The 26,577-nt window shown below is 40.4% G+C and overlaps 1 protein-coding gene across 1 annotated transcript in view; it reads right to left on the reverse strand.

Moving 5' to 3' along the window:
- LOC144687971 (mucin-5AC-like) overlaps positions 1 to 26,577 on the reverse strand; it is a 127,456-nt gene that overhangs the window by 9,220 nt on the left and 91,659 nt on the right. Inside the window, exons 40-76 of the mRNA XM_078554631.1 lie at positions 26,294 to 26,350; positions 24,822 to 25,163; positions 24,532 to 24,591; positions 24,187 to 24,243; positions 23,566 to 23,625; positions 22,835 to 22,891; positions 21,363 to 21,704; positions 21,073 to 21,132; positions 20,728 to 20,784; positions 20,107 to 20,166; positions 19,375 to 19,431; positions 17,893 to 18,234; positions 17,603 to 17,665; positions 17,258 to 17,314; positions 16,637 to 16,696; positions 15,905 to 15,961; positions 14,132 to 14,194; positions 13,787 to 13,843; positions 13,166 to 13,225; positions 12,435 to 12,491; positions 10,963 to 11,304; positions 10,673 to 10,735; positions 10,328 to 10,387; positions 9,710 to 9,769; positions 8,979 to 9,035; positions 7,506 to 7,847; positions 7,216 to 7,278; positions 6,863 to 6,919; positions 6,271 to 6,330; positions 5,540 to 5,596; positions 4,067 to 4,408; positions 3,776 to 3,838; positions 3,431 to 3,487; positions 2,810 to 2,869; positions 2,079 to 2,135; positions 606 to 947; positions 316 to 378 (exon numbers count right to left, since the gene is read on the reverse strand). Coding sequence (XP_078410757.1) covers positions 316 to 378; positions 606 to 947; positions 2,079 to 2,135; positions 2,810 to 2,869; positions 3,431 to 3,487; positions 3,776 to 3,838; positions 4,067 to 4,408; positions 5,540 to 5,596; positions 6,271 to 6,330; positions 6,863 to 6,919; positions 7,216 to 7,278; positions 7,506 to 7,847; positions 8,979 to 9,035; positions 9,710 to 9,769; positions 10,328 to 10,387; positions 10,673 to 10,735; positions 10,963 to 11,304; positions 12,435 to 12,491; positions 13,166 to 13,225; positions 13,787 to 13,843; positions 14,132 to 14,194; positions 15,905 to 15,961; positions 16,637 to 16,696; positions 17,258 to 17,314; positions 17,603 to 17,665; positions 17,893 to 18,234; positions 19,375 to 19,431; positions 20,107 to 20,166; positions 20,728 to 20,784; positions 21,073 to 21,132; positions 21,363 to 21,704; positions 22,835 to 22,891; positions 23,566 to 23,625; positions 24,187 to 24,243; positions 24,532 to 24,591; positions 24,822 to 25,163; positions 26,294 to 26,350 — 4,170 coding nt within the window. The remainder of the gene's footprint in view (positions 1 to 315; positions 379 to 605; positions 948 to 2,078; positions 2,136 to 2,809; positions 2,870 to 3,430; positions 3,488 to 3,775; positions 3,839 to 4,066; positions 4,409 to 5,539; positions 5,597 to 6,270; positions 6,331 to 6,862; positions 6,920 to 7,215; positions 7,279 to 7,505; positions 7,848 to 8,978; positions 9,036 to 9,709; positions 9,770 to 10,327; positions 10,388 to 10,672; positions 10,736 to 10,962; positions 11,305 to 12,434; positions 12,492 to 13,165; positions 13,226 to 13,786; positions 13,844 to 14,131; positions 14,195 to 15,904; positions 15,962 to 16,636; positions 16,697 to 17,257; positions 17,315 to 17,602; positions 17,666 to 17,892; positions 18,235 to 19,374; positions 19,432 to 20,106; positions 20,167 to 20,727; positions 20,785 to 21,072; positions 21,133 to 21,362; positions 21,705 to 22,834; positions 22,892 to 23,565; positions 23,626 to 24,186; positions 24,244 to 24,531; positions 24,592 to 24,821; positions 25,164 to 26,293; positions 26,351 to 26,577) is intronic.

Consider the following 26,577-nt stretch of genomic DNA (forward strand, 5'->3'; position numbering starts at 1 on the left):
GTCACTGTTGTAGTCAACCCTTCTGAGGAACAAGAAGAATAATGAAAGTCACTGCACCACAATGTAAATACCATTGATTTCCTATATATTGTGGGCATAAAACCAACACACTGATCTTGCTACAAAAGTGAAGTTAACAAAACTAAATGATGATTCAGATCTGAGTACATTTTCAAGCATTTACATCCAAAAGGCAGCGTGTACAAGACTGAATGAATGGATGGAGATTCTTTGAAAGCTGCAAAAGGGAAAAGCAGAAAAGCATCCCAGTGTGAACAGACTTGCTGGTGAATAGTGAAAGGAGACATCACTTACCTGCTGTAGTAGTTTTCTCAGTCACAGGTGTGGTAGTTGTTTCCTGTTTTGTTGTTGACACTGCTGACAAGAAAATAACTTTCAAAATCACCAAATTCCAATTCCAAATCCTACAGTATTAAGAATGTTACGACTGGCTTATATTATTGATATTAAGGCACAAATCTTGAGGAAATTGCTAAGTACTGCTAGTCATTAGGTATCATGATTGCTTTATCTGCTTTATGTTATTAAACAAGTATGATTTAACATGAAGATATTATGAACTGGCAAATATCTTTCTCACATACCCGAAGTGGAGGTTGTACTGGTGGTCGTTGTGCTCACTGGTGACACTGGCTCACAGCAAATGCGAACTTGGTAGTCAAGACAAAATCTTTTCTCCTCCATAGCACTTTTAGAGACCTCACAGTTGAGCCCTTTGTCTTTGTCGCATGTCACATTGTCTGGTGACTCGCTGATTGGTCTCTCAGGCTGATCAACAAATTGACACTGAATGTTAGTGATTACTTCAGAAGGGAAAGAACAGTATTCATTATCTTTGGGATCAAGCAATTCAAAATCGCCTGGGCTGCCCTCAGAAGGTGTATGTTCATTAATCCAGGGTGACCATTTGCCATGGCAGACGACCTCTGTAAGAGAAAAGGAGAAATGTAGGAGAAGATGAGACACTCAAAAATGGGGATCATAAATGTCAGAGCAGTAAGTCAGCATCTGAAAATGCTTTAAATGCATTATTTCATGATAATGCTCTGAAACATTAATGATATCAACACCAGAGCAAAGGCAAATCTTTTCACAATATTTGGCAATGATTCCAATAGAATTGAAAATTATTCAGCCTGCGAGCAGCTTGAAGTGGAAATTATACAGTTTAGTATCAGGGGGGAAAATCTTAATGAAAATGTGTGTGAGAATATTTAGCAACTAAGGGAGACAGCTGTGGGGAGGAGTGTCCAAATTTGAAGTTAAAACTCTTAAAACATTCATTCTGTAATTCCTCCGATGGGGAAAAACTCTTTTTGGGAGAACTAATCACAACAGCGTTTTTGTAATTGTGAAAATGCCATTGTCTGCAGATTGAGAATACTGAACTTTTCAAATAATCCCTTCCCAAGGAATTGGTTTTGGGTCTAAAGGACTGAACTGATGGACCTGCATGGCCTGTACGAAGGTTGATCAAGGCGCAGTTGTAAGAGTAATTGAAATGAGAATTGGGATCCAGTATCACAAACCTGAGAAAAAGGTCATCCTCTCCCAAGACAATATGTTGAGCAGGAAGGTGACAATTACTCAAAACAAGCTCTGCTGGGCAGGAGATGTCATTTGTATCCCTGACACCAGACTCCAATAGCAACTACTCTACCTGGAACTAGGTCACAGCAGGAGACTCCCAGGAGGGCAGTGGAAACACTTCCGGGATGTCCTCAAAGCTTAACCTTGAGTTCAGACCTCCCTGTCGATCCATGGGAGGCCCTGGCCTCTGACTGTCCAAAATGGAGACATTGCATTTGGGAAGACATCAAGAGATTCCTCGCAGAGACAAACTCGAGTCAGCGGAATGAGCACACACACCTCCAAATAAGTCATCTACACGACCCTCCAAACACCATCTGCTCTGCATGTGGCAGAACCTGCAGATCCTGCATTGGACTTAACTGCTACGGTAGAATTCCTCAAACCGGAATGGAAGCAAGTTATCCTCGAACCCAAGGGATTGTCTAACAGGCAAGAGGGAGATTTTGAAAGAAAGCATCACTTACCAGTTGTAGAACTGGCTCTAGACACTGTTGTTATTACGGTTGATGGAGTTGTCCCTTCTGAAGGAAAAGGAAAACATTGAAAACCGCTGCACTCTGACTGCAAATTCAGAAGCATTAATAGAGTTCCAGCATTCGGTTATTTAATTGACAATAAGGCATAAAGAATGAGGAAAGTATTGACAACAGTGACTGACTACCTCAACTAACTTCAAGTACAAAAGACCAAATTAAACAAGAGAAAGACAATTCAATATTTGCATATTTGGTTCTGTTTCAAAAATATTCTTTAAAGTTACAGGTGAAAGAATAAAATGGAAGAATATGAACAATCTCAGCATTCTAAGCGGAACATCATTTGATAAGATATGAATTTGAAACTACTGGACATTGAAAAAGATGCTGCCTATCACCATCAACGTGCAATGGACATTTTCCATATTATGTAAATTTCAGGCCGTTAGTTAAGAAAAGGTTCTGTAAACATTGGTGAGCGAGTTAATTCCATGAGAGAACGGTGCATACAGAAACATGGATAAAACATATTTCCTCATGTGCACATTCTGATCGAGCTTCGTCAGAACGTGTCAGTTATCACCCAGTTCACTCTGGAAGTTCTGGACTAAATATTGACAAGTGTGAAGTAATGGACTTCCACTGTCTGGAAGTTGTTGAAACAAGACGGCTCGTGTCACTGGTTTTGCTACTGTATATCGAAAGAAACTATCACTCACCCGGTGTGGAGCCGGGAGTGGAGCTGGTTGCAGTTGATATCACTCTTGTCGTGGTCACTTCTGAAGGACAAGAAACATAATCAAACCCACTGCAATACAACATAAAGGCTAATCGTGTTCCACTGTAAGATTTATTTTATTGGCTTTGCTGCAAATATGATGTTTGAAATAGTACATCTGGGTTCAGATGTCTCTGATTACTCATTCACTTCCACCCACATCAGGTCCACATGACTGAATGGACTAACATTACCTAAAAGATTAATTTGAGAACAGTGCACTGGTGTGAACACTCATGCACACAAGAATTCCCCTCAGCCATGGCCCCTAATCTACCTTCTTTAAAGGAATAAAAATTTCATCCATTTCCTTTTGGAAAGTAAGGCCACAGTATCTACCAGTGGTGAAGTGATGAACTTCTAGTGTGTGCTGAAAGAAGATCACCACTTTCACTCCAGTAAAAGCAAAATACTGTGAATGCTCGAAATCTGGGACAAAAACAGAAAGTGCTGGAAATACTCAGCAGGTGCTGCCAGACCTGCTCAATTTTTCCAGCACTATTTTTTAATTTCATTTCTTTCCTGGTCTTGCTGCTGTTTATTAAAAGGAACCTTTACTTACCAGGTCTGGAGCCAGTAGTGGACCCAGTTGTAGTTGGTTTCACTGTAGTAGTCAACACTTCTGAGGAACAAGAAGAATAATGAAAGCCACTGCACCACAATGTAAATACCATAGCTTTCCTATATATTGTGGGCATAAAACCAACACACTGATCTTGCTACAAAAGTGAAATTCACAAAACGAAATGATGATTCAGATCTGAGTACATTTTCAACCATTTATATCGAAAAGGCAGCGTGTACAAGACTGAATGAATGGATGGAGATTTCTTGAAAGCTGCAAAAGGGAAAAGCATCCCAGTGTGAACAGACTTGCTGGTGAATAGTGAAAGGAGACATCACTTACCTGCTGTAGTAGTTTTCTCAGTCACAGGTGTGGTAGTTGTTTCCTGTTTTGTTGTTGACACTGCTGACAAGAAAATAACTTTCAAGACCACTGAATTCCAATTCCAAATCCTACAGTATTGAGAATTTTACAACTGGGATACATTCTTGATATTAAGGCACAAATCATGAGGAAATTGGTAAGTACAGCTACTCACGACGTATCACGAATTCTTTATCTGCTTTATGTTTTTAAACAAGTTTGATTTAACCTGAACATTTTCCTAACTTGTAAATAAATTTTCTCACTTACCCAAAGTGGAGGTTGTACTGCCGGTTGTTAAGCTCACTAGTGACATTGGCTCACAGCAAATGCGAACTTGGTAGTCAAAACAAAATCTTTTCTCTTCCAAAGCACTTTTAGAGACCTCACAGTTGAGCCCTTTGTCTTTGTCGCATGTCACATTGTCTGGTGACTCGCTGATTGGTCTCTCAGGCTGATCAACAAATTGACACTGAATGTTAGTGATTACTTCAGAAGGGAAGAAACAGTATTGATTATCTTTAGGATCAAGCAATTCAAAATCGCCTGGGCTGCCCTCAGAAGGTGTATGTTCATTAATCCAGGGTGACCACTTGCCACGGCAGACGGTCTCTGTAAGAGAAAAAGGGAAATGTATGAGAAGATGAGGCACTCAAAAATGGGGATCATAAATGTCAGAGCAGTAAGTCAGCATCTGAAAATGCTTCAAATGCATTATTTCATGATAATGCTCTGAAACATTAATGATATCAACACCAGAGCAAAGGCAAATCTTTTCACAATATTTGGCAATGATTCCAATAGAATTGAAAATTATTCAGCCTGCGAGCAGCTTGAAGTGGAAATTATACAGTTTAGTATCAGGGGGGAAAATCTTAATGAAAATGTCTGTGAGAATATTTAGCAACTAAGGGAGACAGCTGTGGGGAGGAGTGTCCAAATTTGCAGTAAAAACTCTTAAAACATTCATTCTGTAATTCCTCCGATGGGGAAAAACTCTTTTTGGGAGAACTAATCACAACAGCGTTTTTGTAATTGTGAAAATGCCATTGTCTGCAGATTGAGAATACTGAACTTTTCAAATAATCCCTTCCCAAGGAATTGGTTTTGGGTCTAAAGGACTGAACTGATGGACCTGCATGGCCTGTACGAAGGTTGATCAAGGCGCAGTTGTAAGAGTAATTGAAATGAGAATTGGGATCCAGTATCACAAACCTGAGAAAAAGGTCATCCTCTCCCAAGACAATATGTTGAGCAGGAAGGTGACAATTACTCAAAACAAGCTCTGCTGGGCAGGAGATGTCATTTGTATCCCTGACACCAGACTCCAATAGCAACTACTCTACCTGGAACTAGGTCACAGCAGGAGACTCCCAGGAGGGCAGTGGAAACACTTCCGGGATGTCCTCAAAGCTTAACCTTGAGTTCAGACCTCCCTGTCGATCCATGGGAGGCCCTGGCCTCTGACTGTCCAAAATGGAGACATTGCATTTGGGAAGACATCAAGAGATTCCTCGCAGAGACAAACTCGAGTCAGCGGAATGAGCACACACACCTCCAAATAAGTCATCTACACGACCCTCCAAACACCATCTGCTCTGCATGTGGCAGAACCTGCAGATCCTGCATTGGACTTAACTGCTACGGTAGAATTCCTCAAACCGGAATGGAAGCAAGTTATCCTCGAACCCAAGGGATTGTCTAACAGGCAAGAGGGAGATTTTGAAAGAAAGCATCACTTACCAGTTGTAGAACTGGCTCTAGACACTGTTGTTATTACGGTTGATGGAGTTGTCCCTTCTGAAGGAAAAGGAAAACATTGAAAACCGCTGCACTCTGACTGCAAATTCAGAAGCATTAATAGAGTTCCAGCATTCGGTTATTTAATTGACAATAAGGCATAAAGAATGAGGAAAGTATTGACAACAGCGACTGACTACCTCAACTAACTTCAAGTACAAAAGACCAAATTAAACAAGAGAAAGACAATTCAATATTTGCATATTTGGTTCTGTTTCAAAAATATTCTTTAAAGTTACAGGTGAAAGAATAAAATGGAAGAATATGAACAATCTCAGCATTCTAAGCGGAACATCATTTGATAAGATATGAATTTGAAACTACTGGACATTGAAAAAGATGCTGCCTATCACCATCAACGTGCAATGGACATTTACCATATTATGTAAATTTCAGGCCGTTAGTTAAGAAAAGGTTCTGTAAACATTGGTGAGCGAGTTAATTCCATGAGAGAACGGTGCATACAGAAACATGGATAAAACATATTTCCTCATGTGCACATTCTGATCGAGCTTCGTCAGAACGTGTCAGTTATCACCCAGTTCACTCTGGAAGTTCTGGACTAAATATTGACAAGTGTGAAGTAATGGACTTCCACTGTCTGGAAGTTGTTGAAACAAGACGGCTCGTGTCACTGGTTTTGCTACTGTATATCGAAAGAAACTATCACTCACCCGGTGTGGAGCCGGGAGTGGAGCTGGTTGCAGTTGATATCACTCTTGTCGTGGTCACTTCTGAAGGACAAGAAACATAATCAAACCCACTGCAATACAACATAAAAGCTAATTGTGTTCCACTGTAAGATTTATTTTATTGGCTTTGCTGCAAATATGATGTTTAAAATAGTACATCTGGATTCAGATGTCTCCAAATATTCAATCACTTCCACCCACATCAGGTCCACATGACTGAATGGACTGACATTGCCTAAAAGGTGAATTTGAGAACAGTGCACTGGTGTGAACACTCATGCACACAAGAGTTCCCCTCAGTCATGGCCCCCAATCTACCTTCTTTCAAGGAATAAAAATTTCATCTATTTTCCTTTGGCAAGTAAGGCCATTCTAGTGTGTGCTGAAAGAAGATCACCACTTTCACTCCAGTAAAGGCAAAATATTGTGAATGCTCGAAATCTGAGACTAAAGCAGAAAGTGCTGGAAATACTCAGCAGGTGCTGCCAGACCTGCTCAATTTTTCCAGCACTATCTTTTTATTTCACTTCTTTCCTGGTCTTGCTGCTGTTTATCAAACGAAGCCTTTACTTACCCGGTCTGGAGCCAGTAGTGGACCCAGTTGTAGTTTGTGTCACTGTTGTAGTCAACCCTTCTGAGGAACAAGAAGAATAATGAAAGTCACTGCACCACAATGTAAATACCATTGATTTCCTATATATTGTGGGCATAAAACCAACACACTGATCTTGCTACAAAAGTGAAGTTAACAAAACTAAATGATGATTCAGATCTGAGTACATTTTCAAGCATTTACATCCAAAAGGCAGCGTGTACAAGACTGAATGAATGGATGGAGATTCTTTGAAAGCTGCAAAAGGGAAAAGCAGAAAAGCATCCCAGTGTGAACAGACTTGCTGGTGAATAGTGAAAGGAGACATCACTTACCTGCTGTAGTAGTTTTCTCAGTCACAGGTGTGGTAGTTGTTTCCTGTTTTGTTGTTGACACTGCTGACAAGAAAATAACTTTCAAAATCACCAAATTCCAATTCCAAATCCTACAGTATTAAGAATGTTACGACTGGCTTATATTATTGATATTAAGGCACAAATCTTGAGGAAATTGCTAAGTACTGCTAGTCATTAGGTATCATGATTGCTTTATCTGCTTTATGTTATTAAACAAGTATGATTTAACATGAAGATATTATGAACTGGCAAATATCTTTCTCACATACCCGAAGTGGAGGTTGTACTGGTGGTCGTTGTGCTCACTGGTGACACTGGCTCACAGCAAATGCGAACTTGGTAGTCAAGACAAAATCTTTTCTCCTCCATAGCACTTTTAGAGACCTCACAGTTGAGCCCTTTGTCTTTGTCGCATGTCACATTGTCTGGTGACTCGCTGATTGGTCTCTCAGGCTGATCAACAAATTGACACTGAATGTTAGTGATTACTTCAGAAGGGAAAGAACAGTATTCATTATCTTTGGGATCAAGCAATTCAAAATCGCCTGGGCTGCCCTCAGAAGGTGTATGTTCATTAATCCAGGGTGACCATTTGCCATGGCAGACGACCTCTGTAAGAGAAAAGGAGAAATGTAGGAGAAGATGAGACACTCAAAAATGGGGATCATAAATGTCAGAGCAGTAAGTCAGCATCTGAAAATGCTTTAAATGCATTATTTCATGATAATGCTCTGAAACATTAATGATATCAACACCAGAGCAAAGGCAAATCTTTTCACAATATTTGGCAATGATTCCAATAGAATTGAAAATTATTCAGCCTGCGAGCAGCTTGAAGTGGAAATTATACAGTTTAGTATCAGGGGGGAAAATCTTAATGAAAATGTGTGTGAGAATATTTAGCAACTAAGGGAGACAGCTGTGGGGAGGAGTGTCCAAATTTGAAGTTAAAACTCTTAAAACATTCATTCTGTAATTCCTCCGATGGGGAAAAACTCTTTTTGGGAGAACTAATCACAACAGCGTTTTTGTAATTGTGAAAATGCCATTGTCTGCAGATTGAGAATACTGAACTTTTCAAATAATCCCTTCCCAAGGAATTGGTTTTGGGTCTAAAGGACTGAACTGATGGACCTGCATGGCCTGTACGAAGGTTGATCAAGGCGCAGTTGTAAGAGTAATTGAAATGAGAATTGGGATCCAGTATCACAAACCTGAGAAAAAGGTCATCCTCTCCCAAGACAATATGTTGAGCAGGAAGGTGACAATTACTCAAAACAAGCTCTGCTGGGCAGGAGATGTCATTTGTATCCCTGACACCAGACTCCAATAGCAACTACTCTACCTGGAACTAGGTCACAGCAGGAGACTCCCAGGAGGGCAGTGGAAACACTTCCGGGATGTCCTCAAAGCTTAACCTTGAGTTCAGACCTCCCTGTCGATCCATGGGAGGCCCTGGCCTCTGACTGTCCAAAATGGAGACATTGCATTTGGGAAGACATCAAGAGATTCCTCGCAGAGACAAACTCGAGTCAGCGGAATGAGCACACACACCTCCAAATAAGTCATCTACACGACCCTCCAAACACCATCTGCTCTGCATGTGGCAGAACCTGCAGATCCTGCATTGGACTTAACTGCTACGGTAGAATTCCTCAAACCGGAATGGAAGCAAGTTATCCTCGAACCCAAGGGATTGTCTAACAGGCAAGAGGGAGATTTTGAAAGAAAGCATCACTTACCAGTTGTAGAACTGGCTCTAGACACTGTTGTTATTACGGTTGATGGAGTTGTCCCTTCTGAAGGAAAAGGAAAACATTGAAAACCGCTGCACTCTGACTGCAAATTCAGAAGCATTAATAGAGTTCCAGCATTCGGTTATTTAATTGACAATAAGGCATAAAGAATGAGGAAAGTATTGACAACAGTGACTGACTACCTCAACTAACTTCAAGTACAAAAGACCAAATTAAACAAGAGAAAGACAATTCAATATTTGCATATTTGGTTCTGTTTCAAAAATATTCTTTAAAGTTACAGGTGAAAGAATAAAATGGAAGAATATGAACAATCTCAGCATTCTAAGCGGAACATCATTTGATAAGATATGAATTTGAAACTACTGGACATTGAAAAAGATGCTGCCTATCACCATCAACGTGCAATGGACATTTTCCATATTATGTAAATTTCAGGCCGTTAGTTAAGAAAAGGTTCTGTAAACATTGGTGAGCGAGTTAATTCCATGAGAGAACGGTGCATACAGAAACATGGATAAAACATATTTCCTCATGTGCACATTCTGATCGAGCTTCGTCAGAACGTGTCAGTTATCACCCAGTTCACTCTGGAAGTTCTGGACTAAATATTGACAAGTGTGAAGTAATGGACTTCCACTGTCTGGAAGTTGTTGAAACAAGACGGCTCGTGTCACTGGTTTTGCTACTGTATATCGAAAGAAACTATCACTCACCCGGTGTGGAGCCGGGAGTGGAGCTGGTTGCAGTTGATATCACTCTTGTCGTGGTCACTTCTGAAGGACAAGAAACATAATCAAACCCACTGCAATACAACATAAAGGCTAATCGTGTTCAACTGTAAGATTTATTTTATTGGCTTTGCTGCAAACATGATGTTTGAAATAGTACATCTGGATTCAGATGTCTCCAAATATTCAATCACTTCCACCCACATCAGGTCCACATGACTGAATGGACTGATATTGCCTAAAAGGTGAATTTGAGAACAGTGCACTGGTGTGAACACTCATGCACACAAGGGTTCCCCTCAGCCATGGCCCCTAATCTACCTTCTTTCAAGGAGTAAAAATATCATCCATTTCCCTTTGGAAAGTAAGGCCACAGTATCTACCCATGGTGAAGTGATGAACTTCTAGTGTGTGTTGAAAGAAGATCATCACTTTCACTCGAGTAAAAGCAAAATGTTGTGAATGCTCGAAATCTGAGACTAAAGCAGAAAGTGCTGGAAATACCCAGCAGGTGCTGCCAGACCTGCTCAATTTTTCCAGCACTATCTTTTTATTTCACTTTCCTGGTCTTGCTGCTGTTTATCAAAAGAAGCCTTTACTTACCCGGTCTGGAGCCAGTAGTGGACCCAGTTGTAGTTGGTGTCACTGTTGTAGTCAACACTTCTGAGGAACAAGAAGAATAATGAAAGCCACTGCACCACAATGTAAATACCATAGCTTTCCTATATATTGTGGGCATAAAACCAACACACTGATCTTGCTACAAAAGTGAAGTTAACAAAACTAAATGATGATTCAGATCTGAGTACATTTTCAACCATTTACATCCAAAAGGCAGCGTGTACAAGACTGAATGAATGGATGGAGATTCTTTGAAAGCTGCAAAAGGGAAAAGCATCCCAGTGTGAACAGACTTGCTGGTGAATAGTGAAAGGAGACATCGCTTACCTGCTGTAGTAGTTTTCTCAGTTACAGGTGTGGTAGTTGTTTCCTGTTTTGTTGTTGACACTGCTGACAAGAAAATAACTTTCAAAATCACCAAATTCCAGTTCCAAATCCTACGGTATTGAGAATGTTACGACTGGGATACATTCTTGATATTAAGGCACAAATCTTGAGGAAATTGCTAAGTACAGCTACTCACTAGGTATCATGATTGCTTTATCTGCTTTATGTTATTAAACAAGTATGATTTAACATGAAGATATTATGAACTGCCAAATATCTTTCTCACTTACCCGAAGTGGAGGTTGCACTGGTGCTTGTTGTGCTCACTGGTGACACTGGCTCACAGCAAATGCGAACTTGGTAGTCAAAACAAAATCTTTTCTCCTCCATAGCACTTTTAGAGACCTCACAGTTGAGCCCTTTGTCTTTGTCGCATGTCACATTGTCTGGTGACTCGCTTATTGGTCTCTCAGGCTGATCAACAAATTGACACTGAATGTTAGTGATTACTTCAGAAGGGAAAGAACAGTATTCATTATCTTTGGGGTTAAGCAATTCAAAATCGCCTGGGCTGTCCTCAGAAGGTGTATGTTCATTAATCCAGGGTGTCCATTTGCCATGGCAGACGACCTCTGTAAGAGAAAAGGAGAAATGTAGGAGAAGATGAGACACTCAAAAATGGGGATCATAAATGTCAAAGCAGTAAGTCAGCAGCTGAAAATGCTTCAAATGCATTTTTTCATGATAATGCTCTGAAACATTAATGATATCAACACCAGAGCAAAGGCAAATTTTTTCACAATGTTTGGCAATGATTCCTATAGAATTGAAAATTATTCAGCCTGCGAGCAGCTTGAAGTGGAAATTATACAGTTTAGTATCAGGGGGGAAAATCTTAATGAAAATGTGTGTGAGAATATTTAGCAACTAAAGGAGACAGATGTGGGGAGGAGTGTCCAAATTTGCAGTTAAAACTCTTAAAACATTCATTCTGTAATTCCTCCGATGGGGAAAAACTCTTCTGGGAGAACTAATCACAACAGCGTTTTTGTAATTGTGAAAATGCCATTGTCTGCAGATTGAGAATACTGAACTTTTCAAATAATCCCTTCCCAAGGAATTGGTTTTGGGTCTAAAGGACTGAACTGATGGACCTGCATGGCCTGTACGAAGGTTGATCAAGGCGCAGTTGTAAGAGTAATTGAAATGAGAATTGGGATCCAGTATCACAAACCTGAGAAAAAGGTCATCCTCTCCCAAGACAATATGTTGAGCAGGAATGTGACAATTACTCAAAACAAGCTCTGCTGGGCAGGAGATGACATTTGTTTGCCTGACACCAGACTCCAATAGCAACTACTCTACCTGGAACTAGGTCACAGCAGGAGACTCCCAGGAGGGCAGTGGAAACACTTCCGGGATGTCCTCAAAGCTTACCCTTGAGTTCAGACCTCCCTGTCGATCCATGGGAGGCCCTGGCCTCTGACTGTCCAAAATGGAGACATTGCATTTGGGAAGACATCAAGAGATTCCTCGCAGAGACAAACTCGAGTCAGCGGAATGAGCACACACACCTCCAAACAAGTCATCTACACGACCCTCCAAACACCATCTGCTCTGCATGTGCCAGAACCTGCAGATCCTGCATTGGACTTAACTGTTATGGTAGAATTCCTCAAACCGGAATGGAAGCAAGTTATCCTCGAACCCAAGGGATTGTCTAACAGGCAAGAGGGAGATTTTGAAAGAAAGCATCACTTACCAGTTGTAGAACTGGCTCTAGACACTGTTGTTGTTACGGTTGATGGAGTTGTCACTTCTGAAGGAAAAGGAAAACATTGAAAACCGCTGCACTCTGACTGCAAATTCAGCAGCATTAATAGACTTCCGGCATTCGGTTATTTAATTGACAATAAGGCATAAAGAATGAGGAAAGTATTGACAACAGCGACTGACTACCTCAACTAACTTCAAGTACAAAAGACCAAATTAAACAGGAGAAAGACAAATCAATATTTGCATATTTGGTTCTGTTTCAAAAATATTCTTTAAAGTTACAGGTGAAAGAATAAAATGGAAGAATATGAACAATCTCAGCATTCTAAGCGGAACATCATTTGATAAGATATGAATTTGAAACTACTGGACATTGAAAAAGATGCTGCCTATCACCATCAACGTGCAATGGACATTGTCCATATTATGTAAATTTCAGGCCGTTAGTTAAGAAAAGGTTCTGTAAACATTGGTGAGCGAGTTAATTCCATGAGAGAACGGTGCATACAGAAACATGGATAACACATATTTCCTCATGTGCACATTCTGATCGAGCTTCGTCTGAACGTGTCAGTTATCACCCAGTTCACTCTGGAAGTTCTGGACTAAATATTGACAAGTGTGTAGTAATGGACTTCCACTGTCTGGAAGTTGTTGAAACAAGACGGCTCGTGTCACTGGTTTTGCCACTGTATATGGAAAGAAACTATCGCTCACCCGGTGTGGAGCCGGGTGTGGAGCTGGTTGCAGTTGATATCACTCTTGTCGTGGTCACTTCTGAAGAACAAGAGACAGAATAAAACCCACTGCAATACAACATAAAGGCTAATCGTGTTCCACTGAAAGATTTATTTTATTGTCTTTGCTGCAAATATGATGTTTAAAATAGTACATCTGGGTTCAGATGTCTCTGATTACTCATTCACTTCCACCCACATCAGGTCCACATGACTGAATGGACTAACATTACCTAAAAGATTAATTTGAGAACAGTGCACTGGTGTGAACACTCATGCACACAAGAATTCCCCTCAGCCATGGCCCCTAATCTACCTTCTTTAAAGGAATAAAAATTTCATCCATTTCCTTTTGGAAAGTAAGGCCACAGTATCTACCAGTGGTGAAGTGATGAACTTCTAGTGTGTGCTGAAAGAAGATCACCACTTTCACTCCAGTAAAAGCAAAATACTGTGAATGCTCGAAATCTGGGACAAAAACAGAAAGTGCTGGAAATACTCAGCAGGTGCTGCCAGACCTGCTCAATTTTTCCAGCACTATTTTTTAATTTCATTTCTTTCCTGGTCTTGCTGCTGTTTATTAAAAGGAACCTTTACTTACCAGGTCTGGAGCCAGTAGTGGACCCAGTTGTAGTTGGTTTCACTGTAGTAGTCAACACTTCTGAGGAACAAGAAGAATAATGAAAGCCACTGCACCACAATGTAAATACCATAGCTTTCCTATATATTGTGGGCATAAAACCAACACACTGATCTTGCTACAAAAGTGAAATTCACAAAACGAAATGATGATTCAGATCTGAGTACATTTTCAACCATTTACATCCAAAAGGCAGCGTGTACAAGACTGAATGAATGGATGGAGATTTCTTGAAAGCTGCAAAAGGGAAAAGCATCCCAGTGTGAACAGACTTGCTGGTGAATAGTGAAAGGAGACATCACTTACCTGCTGTAGTAGTTTTCTCAGTCACAGGTGTGGTAGTTGTTTCCTGTTTTGTTGTTGACACTGCTGACAAGAAAATAACTTTCAAGACCACTGAATTCCAATTCCAAATCCTACAGTATTGAGAATTTTACAACTGGGATACATTCTTGATATTAAGGCACAAATCATGAGGAAATTGGTAAGTACAGCTACTCACGACGTATCACGAATTCTTTATCTGCTTTATGTTTTTAAACAAGTTTGATTTAACCTGAACATTTTCCTAACTTGTAAATAAATTTTCTCACTTACCCAAAGTGGAGGTTGTACTGCCGGTTGTTAAGCTCACTAGTGACATTGGCTCACAGCAAATGCGAACTTGGTAGTCAAAACAAAATCTTTTCTCTTCCAAAGCACTTTTAGAGACCTCACAGTTGAGCCCTTTGTCTTTGTCGCATGTCACATTGTCTGGTGACTCGCTGATTGGTCTCTCAGGCTGATCAACAAATTGACACTGAATGTTAGTGATTACTTCAGAAGGGAAGAAACAGTATTGATTATCTTTAGGATCAAGCAATTCAAAATCGCCTGGGCTGCCCTCAGAAGGTGTATGTTCATTAATCCAGGGTGACCACTTGCCACGGCAGACGGCCTCTGTAAGAGAAAAAGGGAAATGTATGAGAAGATGAGGCACTCAAAAATGGGGATCATAAATGTCAAAGCAGTAAGTCAGCATTTGAAAATGCTTCAAATGCATTTTTTCATGATAATGCTCTGAAACATTAATGATATCAACACCAGAGCAAGGGCAAATCTTTTCACAATATTTGGCAATGATTCCTATAGAATTGAAAATTATTCAGCCTGCGAGCAGCTTGAAGTGGAAATTATACAGTTTAGTATCAGGGTGGAAAATCTTAATGAAAATGTGTGTGAGAATATTTAGCAACTAAAGGAGACAGATGTGGGGAGGAGCGTCCAAATTTGCAGTAGAAACTCTTAAAACATTCATTCTGTAATTCCTCCAATGGGGAAAAACTCTTTTTGGGAGAACTTGTCATAACAGCGTTATTGTAATTGTGAAAATGCCATTGTCTGCAGATTGAGAATACTGAACTTTTCAAGTAATCCCTTCCCAAGGAATTGGTTTTGGGTCTAAAGGACTGAACTGATGGACCTGCATGGCCTGTACGAAGGTGGTTCAAAGCGCAGTTGTAAGAGTAATTGAAAAGAGTATTGGGATCCATTATCACAAATCTGAGACTAAGGTCATCCTCTCCCAAGACTACATGTTGAGCAGGGAAGTGACAATTACTCAAAACCAGTTCTGCTGGGCAAGAGATGTCATTTGTTTGCCTGACACCAGACTCCAAAAGCAACCGCTCTACCTGGAACTAGGTCACAGCAGGATACTCCCTGGAGGGCAGTGGAAACACTTCTGGAATGTCCTCAAAGCTTGCCCTGGAGGTCAGACCTCTCAGTCGATTCATGGGAGTCCCTGTCTTGTGACTGGCTAAAATAGAGACTTTTCATTTGGAAAGACACCGGGCACATCTAGAGATTAGTTGCAGAGACAATCTCGAGTCATTGGAAAGGGCACACACAACGCCAAACAAGTCATCTACACGACTCTCCAAACACCATCTGCTCTGCATGTGGCAGAATCTACAGATCGAGCATTGGACTTATCTGCCATGGCAGAACTCATCGAAACTGAATGGAAGCAAGTCATCCTCGAACCCAAGGGGCTGTATAACAGGCAAGAGGGAGATATTGAAAGAAAGCATCACTTACCAGTTGTAGAACTGGCTCTAGACACTGTTGTTGTTACGGTTGATGGAGTTGTCCCTTCTGAAGGAAAAGGAAAACATTGAAAACCGCTGCACTCTGACTGCAAATTCAGCAGCATTAATAGACTTCCAGCATTCGGTTATTTAATTGACAATAAGGCATAAAGAATGAGGAAAGTATTGACAACAGTGACTGACTACCTCAACTAACTTCAAGTACAAAAGACCAAACTTAAACAGGAGAAAGACAAATCAATATTTGCATATTTGGTTTTGTTTCAAAAATATTCTTTAAAGTTACAGGTGAAAGAATAAAATGGAAGAATATGAACAATCTCAGCGTTCTAAGCGGAACATCATTTGATAAGATATGAATTCGAAACTACTGGACTTTGAAAAAGATGCTGCCTATCACCATCAACGTGCAATGGACATTTTCCATATTATGTAAATTTCAGGCCGTTAGTTAAGAAAAGGTTCGGTAAACATTGGTGAGCAAGTTAATTCCATGAGAGAACGGTGCATACAGAAAGATGGATAAAACATATTTCCAAATGTGCACATTCTGATCGAGCTTCGTCTGAACGTGGCAGTTATCACCCAGTTCACTCTGGAAGTTCTGGACAAAATATTGACAAGTGTGAAGTAATGGACTTCCACTGTCTGGAAGTTGTTGAAACAAGACGGCTCGTGTCACTGGTTTTGCTACTGTATATCGAAAGAAACTATCACTCACCCGGTGTGGAGCCGGGAGTGGAGCTGGTTGCAGTTGATATCACTCTTGTCGTGGTCACTTCTGAAGGACAAGAAACATAATCAAACCCACTGCAATACAACATAAAAGCTAATCGTGTTCCACTGTAAGATTTATTTTATTGGCTTTGCTGCAAATATGATGTTTAAAATAGTACATCTGGATTCAGATGTCTCCAAATATTCAATCACTTCCACCCACATCAGGTCCACATGACTGAATGGACTGACATTGCCTAAAAGGTGAATTTGAGAACAGTGCACTGGTGTGAACACTCATGCACACAAGAGTTCCCCTCAGTCATGGCCCCTAATCTACCTTCTTTCAAGGAATAAAAATTTCATCCATTTTCCTTTGGCAAGTAAGGCCACAGTATATACCAGTGGTGAAGTGATGAACTTCTAGTGTGTGCTGAAAGAAGATCACCACTTTCACTCCAGTAAAGGCAAAATATTGTGAATGCTCGAAATCTGAGACTAAAGCAGAAAGTGCTGGAAATACTCAGCAGGTGCTGCCAGACCTGCTCAATTTTTCCAGCACTATCTTTTTATTTCACTTCTTTCCTGGTCTTGCTGCTGTTTATCAAAAGAAGCCTTTACTTACCCGGTCTGGAGCCAGTGGTGGACCCAGTTGTAGTTTGTGTCACTGTTGTAGTCAACCCTTCTGAGGAACAAGAAGAATAATGAAAGTCACTGCACCACAATGTAAATACCATTGATTTCCTATATATTGTGGGCATAAAACCAACACACTGATCTTGCTACAAAAGTGAAGTTAACAAAACTAAATGATGATTCAGATCTGAGTACATTTTCAACCATTTACATCCAAAAGGCAGCGTGTACAAGACTGAATGAATGGATGGAGATTCTTTGAAAGCTGCAAAAGGGAAAAGCATCCCAGTGTGAACAGACTTGCTGGTGAATAGTGAAAGGAGACATCACTTACCTGCTGTAGTAGTTTTCTCAGTCACAGGTGTGGTAGTTGTTTCCTGTTTTGTTGTTGACACTGCTGACAAGAAAATAACTTTCAAAATCACCAAATTCCAATTCCAAATCCTACATTATTGAGAATGTTACGACTGGGATACATTCTTGATATTAAGGCACAAATCTTGAGGAAATTGCTAAGTACTGCTAGTCATTAGGTATCATGATTGCTTTATCTGCTTTATGTTATTAAACAAGTATGATTTAACATGAAGATATTATGAACTGCCAAATATCTTTCTCACATACCCGAAGTGGAGGTTGTACTGGTGGTCGTTGTGCTCACTGGTGACACTGGCTCACAGCAAATGCGAACTTGGTAGTCAAGACAAAATCTTTTCTCCTCCATAGCACTTTTAGAGACCTCACAGTTGAGCCCTTTGTCTTTGTCGCATGTCACATTGTCTGGTGACTCGCTTATTGGTCTCTCAGGCTGATCAACAAATTGACACTGAATGTTAGTGATTACTTCAGAAGGGAAAGAACAGTATTCATTATCTTTGGGATCAAGCAATTCAAAATCGCCTGGGCTGCCCTCAGAAGGTGTATGTTCATTAATCCAGGGTGACCATTTGCCATGGCAGACGACCTCTGTAAGAGAAAAGGAGAAATGTAGGAGAAGATGAGACACTCAAAAATGGGGATCATAAATGTCAAAGCAGTAAGTCAGCATCTGAAAATGCTTCAAATGCATTATTTCATGATAATGCTCTGAAACATTAATGATATCAACACCAGAACAAGGGCCAATCTTTTCACAATATTTGGCAATGATTCCTATAGAATTGAAAATTATTCAGCCTGCGAGCAGCTTGAAGTGGAAATTATACAGTTTAGTATCAGGGGGGAAAATCTTAATGAAAATGTGTGTGAGAATATTTAGCAACTAAAGGAGACAGATGTGGGGAGGAGCGTCCAAATTTGCAGTTGAAACTCTTAAAACATTCATTCTGTAATTCCTCCAATGGGGAAAAACTCTTTTTGGGAGAACTTGTCATAACAGCGTTATTGTAATTGTGAAAATGCCATTGTCTGCAGATTGAGAATACTGAACTTTTCAAGTAATCCCTTCCCAAGGAATTGGTTTTGGGTCTAAAGGACTGAACTGATGGACCTGCATGGCCTGTACGAAGGTGGTTCAAAGCGCAGTTGTAAGAGTAATTGAAAAGAGTATTGGGATCCATTATCACAAATCTGAGACTAAGGTCATCCTCTCCCAAGACTACATGTTGAGCAGGGAAGTGACAATTACTCAAAACCAGTTCTGCTGGGCAAGAGATGTCATTTGTTTGCCTGACACCAGACTCCAAAAGCAACCGCTCTACCTGGAACTAGGTCACAGCAGGATACTCCCTGGAGGGCAGTGGAAACACTTCTGGAATGTCCTCAAAGCTTGCCCTGGAGGTCAGACCTCTCAGTCGATTCATGGGAGTCCCTGTCTTGTGACTGGCTAAAATAGAGACTTTTCATTTGGAAAGACACCGGGCACATCTAGAGATTAGTTGCAGAGACAATCTCGAGTCATTGGAAAGGGCACACACAACGCCAAACAAGTCATCTACACGACTCTCCAAACACCATCTGCTCTGCATGTGGCAGAATCTACAGATCGAGCATTGGACTTATCTGCCATGGCAGAACTCATCGAAACTGAATGGAAGCAAGTCATCCTCGAACCCAAGGGGCTGTATAACAGGCAAGAGGGAGATATTGAAAGAAAGCATCACTTACCAGTTGTAGAACTGGCTCTAGACACTGTTGTTGTTACGGTTGATGGAGTTGTCCCTTCTGAAGGAAAAGGAAAACATTGAAAACCGCTGCACTCTGACTGCAAATTCAGCAGCATTAATAGACTTCCAGCATTCGGTTATTTAATTGACAATAAGGCATAAAGAATGAGGAAAGTATTGACAACAGTGACTGACTACCTCAACTAACTTCAAGTACAAAAGACCAAACTTAAACAGGAGAAAGACAAATCAATATTTGCATATTTGGTTTTGTTTCAAAAATATTCTTTAAAGTTACAGGTGAAAGAATAAAATGGAAGAATATGAACAATCTCAGCGTTCTAAGCGGAACATCATTTGATAAGATATGAATTCGAAACTACTGGACTTTGAAAAAGATGCTGCCTATCACCATCAACGTGCAATGGACATTTTCCATATTATGTAAATTTCAGGCCGTTAGTTAAGAAAAGGTTCGGTAAACATTGGTGAGCAAGTTAATTCCATGAGAGAACGGTGCATACAGAAAGATGGATAAAACATATTTCCAAATGTGCACATTCTGATCGAGCTTCGTCTGAACGTGGCAGTTATCACCCAGTTCACTCTGGAAGTTCTGGACAAAATATTGACAAGTGTGAAGTAATGGACTTCCACTGTCTGGAAGTTGTTGAAACAAGACGGCTCGTGTCACTGGTTTTGCTACTGTATATCGAAAGAAACTATCACTCACCCGGTGTGGAGCCGGGAGTGGAGCTGGTTGCAGTTGATATCACTCTTGTCGTGGTCACTTCTGAAGGACAAGAAACATAATCAAACCCACTGCAATACAACATAAAAGCTAATCGTGTTCCACTGTAAGATTTATTTTATTGGCTTTGCTGCAAATATGATGTTTAAAATAGTACATCTGGATTCAGATGTCTCCAAATATTCAATCACTTCCACCCACATCAGGTCCACATGACTGAATGGACTGACATTGCCTAAAAGGTGAATTTGAGAACAGTGCACTGGTGTGAACACTCATGCACACAAGAGTTCCCCTCAGTCATGGCCCCTAATCTACCTTCTTTCAAGGAATAAAAATTTCATCCATTTTCCTTTGGCAAGTAAGGCCACAGTATATACCAGTGGTGAAGTGATGAACTTCTAGTGTGTGCTGAAAGAAGATCACCACTTTCACTCCAGTAAAGGCAAAATATTGTGAATGCTCGAAATCTGAGACTAAAGCAGAAAGTGCTGGAAATACTCAGCAGGTGCTGCCAGACCTGCTCAATTTTTCCAGCACTATCTTTTTATTTCACTTCTTTCCTGGTCTTGCTGCTGTTTATCAAAAGAAGCCTTTACTTACCCGGTCTGGAGCCAGTGGTGGACCCAGTTGTAGTTTGTGTCACTGTTGTAGTCAACCCTTCTGAGGAACAAGAAGAATAATGAAAGTCACTGCACCACAATGTAAATACCATTGATTTCCTATATATTGTGGGCATAAAACCAACACACTGATCTTGCTACAAAAGTGAAGTTAACAAAACTAAATGATGATTCAGATCTGAGTACATTTTCAACCATTTACATCCAAAAGGCAGCGTGTACAAGACTGAATGAATGGATGGAGATTCTTTGAAAGCTGCAAAAGGGAAAAGCATCCCAGTGTGAACAGACTTGCTGGTGAATAGTGAAAGGAGACATCACTTACCTGCTGTAGTAGTTTTCTCAGTCACAGGTGTGGTAGTTGTTTCCTGTTTTGTTGTTGACACTGCTGACAAGAAAATAACTTTCAAAATCACCAAATTCCAATTCCAAATCCTACAGTATTAAGAATGTTACGACTGGCTTATATTATTGATATTAAGGCACAAATCTTGAGGAAATTGCTAAGTACAGCTACTCACTAGGTATCATGATTGCTTTATCTGCTTTATGTTATTAAACAAGTATGATTTAACATGTAGATATTATGAACTGCCAAATATCTTTCTCACTTACCCGAAGTGGAGGTTGTACTGGTGCTTGTTGTGCTCACTGGTGACACTGGCTCACAGCAAATGCGAACTTGGTAGTCAAAACAAAATCTTTTCTCCTCCATAGCACTTTTAGAGACCTCACAGTTGAGCCCTTTGTCTTTGTCGCATGTCACATTGTCTGGTGACTCGCCTATTGGTCTCTCAGGCTGATCAACAAATTGACACTGAATGTTAGTGATTACTTCAGAAGGGAAAGAACAGTATTCATTATCTTTGGGGTTAAGCAATTCAAAATCGCCTGGGCTGTCCTCAGAAGGTGTATGTTCATTAATCCAGGGTGTCCATTTGCCATGGCAGACGACCTCTGTAAGAGAAAAGGAGAAATGTAGGAGAAGATGAGACACTCAAAAATGGGGATCATAAATGTCAAAGCAGTAAGTCAGCATCTGAAAATGCTTTAAATGCATTATTTCATGATAATGCTCTGAAACATTAATGATATCAACACCAGAGCAAAGGCAAATCTTTTCACAATATTTGGCAATGATTCCAATAGAATTGAAAATTATTCAGCCTGCGAGCAGCTTGAAGTGGAAATTATACAGTTTAGTATCAGGGGGGAAAATCTTAATGAAAATGTGTGTGAGAATATTTAGCAACTAAAGGAGACAGATGTGGGGAGGAGTGTCCAAATTTGCAGTTAAAACTCTTAAAACATTCATTCTGTAATTCCTCCGATGGGGAAAAACTCTTCTGGGAGAACTAATCACAACAGCGTTTTTGTAATTGTGAAAATGCCATTGTCCGCAGATGGAGAATACTGAACTTTTCAAATAATCCCTTCCCAAGGAATTGGTTTTGGGTCTAAAGGACTGAACTGATGGACCTGCATGGCTTGTATGAAGTTTGATCAAGGCGCAGTTGTAAGAGTAATTGAAATGAGAATTGGGATCCAGTATCACAAACCTGAGAAAAAGGTCATCCTCTCCCAAGACAATATGTTGAGCAGGAAGGTGACAATTACTCAAAACAAGCTCTGCTGGGCAGGAGATGTCATTTGTATCCCTAACACCAGACTCCAATAGCAACTATTCTACCTGGAACTAGGTCACAGCAGGAGACTCCCAGGAGGGCAGTGGAAACACTTCCGGGATGTCCTCAAAGCTTACCCTTGAGTTTAGACCTCAATGTCGATCCATGGGAGGCCCTGGCCTCTGACTGACCAAAATGGAGACGTTGCATTTGGGAAGACATCAAGAGATTCGTCGCAGAGACAAACTCGAGTCAGCGGAATGAGCACACACACCTCCAAACAAGTCATCTACACGACTCTCCAAACACCATCTGCTCTGCATGTGCCAGAACCTGCAGATCCTGCATTGGACTTAACTGTTATGGTAGAATTCCTCAAACCGGAATGGAAGCAAGTTATCCTCGAACCCAAGGGATTGTCTAACAGGCAAGAGGGAGATATTGAAAGAAAGCATCACTTACCAGTTGTAGAACTGGCTCTAGACACTGTTGTTGTTACGGTTGATGGAGTTGGCACTTCTGAAGGAAAATGAAAACATTGAAAACCGCTGCACTCTGACTGCAAATTCAGCAGCATTAATAGACTTCCAGCATTTGGTTATTTAATTGACAATAAGGCATAAAGAATGAGGAGAGTATTGACAACAGCGACTGACTACCTCAACAAACTTCAAGTACAAAAGACCAAATTAAACAGGGGAAAGACAAATCAATATTTGCATATTTGGTTCTGTTTCAAAAATATTCTTTAAAGTTACAGGTGAAAGAATAAAATGGAAGAATATGAACAATCTCAGCATTCTAAGCGGAACATCATTTGATAAGATATGAATTTGAAACTACTGGATATTGAAAAAGATGCTGCCTATCACCATCAACGTGCAATGGACATTTTCCATATTATGTAAATTTCAGGCCGTTAGTTAAGAAAAGGTTCTGTAAACATTGGTGAGCGAGTTAATTCCATGAGAGAACGGTGCATACAGAAACATGGATAAAACATATTTCCTCATGTGCACATTCTGATCGAGCTTCGTCTGAACGTGTCAGTTATCACCCAGTTCACTCTGGAAGTTCTGGACTAAATATTGACAAGTGTGAAGTAATGGACTTCCACTGTCTGGAAGTTGTTGAAACAAGACGGCTCGTGTCACTGGTTTTGCTACTGTATATCGAAAGAAACTATCACTCACCCGGTGTGGAGCCGGGAGTGGAGCTGGTTGCAGTTGATATCACTCTTGTCGTGGTCACTTCTGAAGGACAAGAAACATAATCAAACCCACTGCAATACAACATAAAAGCTAATCGTGTTCCACTGTAAGATTTATTTTATTGGCTTTGCTGCAAATATGATGTTTAAAATAGTACATCTGGATTCAGATGTCTCCAAATATTCAATCACTTCCACCCACATCAGGTCCGCATGACTGAATGGACTGACATTGCCTAAAAGGTGAATTTGAGAACAGTGCACTGGTGTGAACACTCATGCACACAAGAGTTCCCCTCAGTCATGGCCCCTAATCTACCTTCTTTCAAGGAATAAAAATTTCATCCATTTTCCTTTGGCAAGTAAGGCCACAGTATATACCAGTGGTGAAGTGATGAACTTCTAGTGTGTGCTGAAAGAAGATCACCACTTTCACTCCAGTAAAGGCAAAATATTGTGAATGCTCGAAATCTGAGACTAAAGCAGAAAGTGCTGGAAATACTCAGCAGGTGCTGCCAGACCTGCTCAATTTTTCCAGCACTATCTTTTTATTTCACTTCTTTCCTGGTCTTGCTGCTGTTTATCAAAAGAAGCCTTTACTTACCCGGTCTGGAGCCAGTGGTGGACCCAGTTGTAGTTTGTGTCACTGTTGTAGTCAACCCTTCTGAGGAACAAGAAGAATAATGAAAGTCACTGCACCACAATGTAAATACCATTGATTTCCTATATATTGTGGGCATAAAACCAACACACTGATCTTGCTACAAAAGTGAAGTTAACAAAACTAAATGATGATTCAGATCTGAGTACATTTTCAACCATTTACATCCAAAAGGCAGCGTGTACAAGACTGAATGAATGGATGGAGATTCTTTGAAAGCTGCAAAAGGGAAAAGCATCCCAGTGTGAACAGACTTGCTGGTGAATAGTGAAAGGAGACATCACTTACCTGCTGTAGTAGTTTTCTCAGTCACAGGTGTGGTAGTTGTTTCCTGTTTTGTTGTTGACACTGCTGACAAGAAAATAACTTTCAAAATCACCAAATTCCAATTCCAAATCCTACAGTATTAAGAATGTTACGACTGGCTTATATTATTGATATTAAGGCACAAATCTTGAGGAAATTGCTAAGTACAGCTACTCACTAGGTATCATGATTGCTTTATCTGCTTTATGTTATTAAACAAGTATGATTTAACATGTAGATATTATGAACTGCCAAATATCTTTCTCACTTACCCGAAGTGGAGGTTGTACTGGTGCTTGTTGTGCTCACTGGTGACACTGGCTCACAGCAAATGCGAACTTGGTAGTCAAAACAAAATCTTTTCTCCTCCATAGCACTTTTAGAGACCTCACAGTTGAGCCCTTTGTCTTTGTCGCATGTCACATTGTCTGGTGACTCGCCTATTGGTCTCTCAGGCTGATCAACAAATTGACACTGAATGTTAGTGATTACTTCAGAAGGGAAAGAACAGTATTCATTATCTTTGGGGTTAAGCAATTCAAAATCGCCTGGGCTGTCCTCAGAAGGTGTATGTTCATTAATCCAGGGTGTCCATTTGCCATGGCAGACGACCTCTGTAAGAGAAAAGGAGAAATGTAGGAGAAGATGAGACACTCAAAAATGGGGATCATAAATGTCAAAGCAGTAAGTCAGCATCTGAAAATGCTTTAAATGCATTATTTCATGATAATGCTCTGAAACATTAATGATATCAACACCAGAGCAAAGGCAAATCTTTTCACAATATTTGGCAATGATTCCAATAGAATTGAAAATTATTCAGCCTGCGAGCAGCTTGAAGTGGAAATTATACAGTTTAGTATCAGGGGGGAAAATCTTAATGAAAATGTGTGTGAGAATATTTAGCAACTAAAGGAGACAGATGTGGGGAGGAGTGTCCAAATTTGCAGTTAAAACTCTTAAAACATTCATTCTGTAATTCCTCCGATGGGGAAAAACTCTTCTGGGAGAACTAATCACAACAGCGTTTTTGTAATTGTGAAAATGCCATTGTCCGCAGATGGAGAATACTGAACTTTTCAAATAATCCCTTCCCAAGGAATTGGTTTTGGGTCTAAAGGACTGAACTGATGGACCTGCATGGCTTGTATGAAGTTTGATCAAGGCGCAGTTGTAAGAGTAATTGAAATGAGAATTGGGATCCAGTATCACAAACCTGAGAAAAAGGTCATCCTCTCCCAAGACAATATGTTGAGCAGGAAGGTGACAATTACTCAAAACAAGCTCTGCTGGGCAGGAGATGTCATTTGTATCCCTAACACCAGACTCCAATAGCAACTATTCTACCTGGAACTAGGTCACAGCAGGAGACTCCCAGGAGGGCAGTGGAAACACTTCCGGGATGTCCTCAAAGCTTACCCTTGAGTTTAGACCTCAATGTCGATCCATGGGAGGCCCTGGCCTCTGACTGACCAAAATGGAGACGTTGCATTTGGGAAGACATCAAGAGATTCGTCGCAGAGACAAACTCGAGTCAGCGGAATGAGCACACACACCTCCAAACAAGTCATCTACACGACTCTCCAAACACCATCTGCTCTGCATGTGCCAGAACCTGCAGATCCTGCATTGGACTTAACTGTTATGGTAGAATTCCTCAAACCGGAATGGAAGCAAGTTATCCTCGAACCCAAGGGATTGTCTAACAGGCAAGAGGGAGATATTGAAAGAAAGCATCACTTACCAGTTGTAGAACTGGCTCTAGACACTGTTGTTGTTACGGTTGATGGAGTTGGCACTTCTGAAGGAAAATGAAAACATTGAAAACCGCTGCACTCTGACTGCAAATTCAGCAGCATTAATAGACTTCCAGCATTTGGTTATTTAATTGACAATAAGGCATAAAGAATGAGGAGAGTATTGACAACAGCGACTGACTACCTCAACAAACTTCAAGTACAAAAGACCAAATTAAACAGGGGAAAGACAAATCAATATTTGCATATTTGGTTCTGTTTCAAAAATATT

This window comes from Cetorhinus maximus, chromosome 12, assembly GCF_964194155.1.
Source record: "Cetorhinus maximus chromosome 12, sCetMax3.hap1.1, whole genome shotgun sequence".
NCBI classification, from domain to species: Eukaryota; Metazoa; Chordata; class Chondrichthyes; order Lamniformes; family Cetorhinidae; genus Cetorhinus; species Cetorhinus maximus.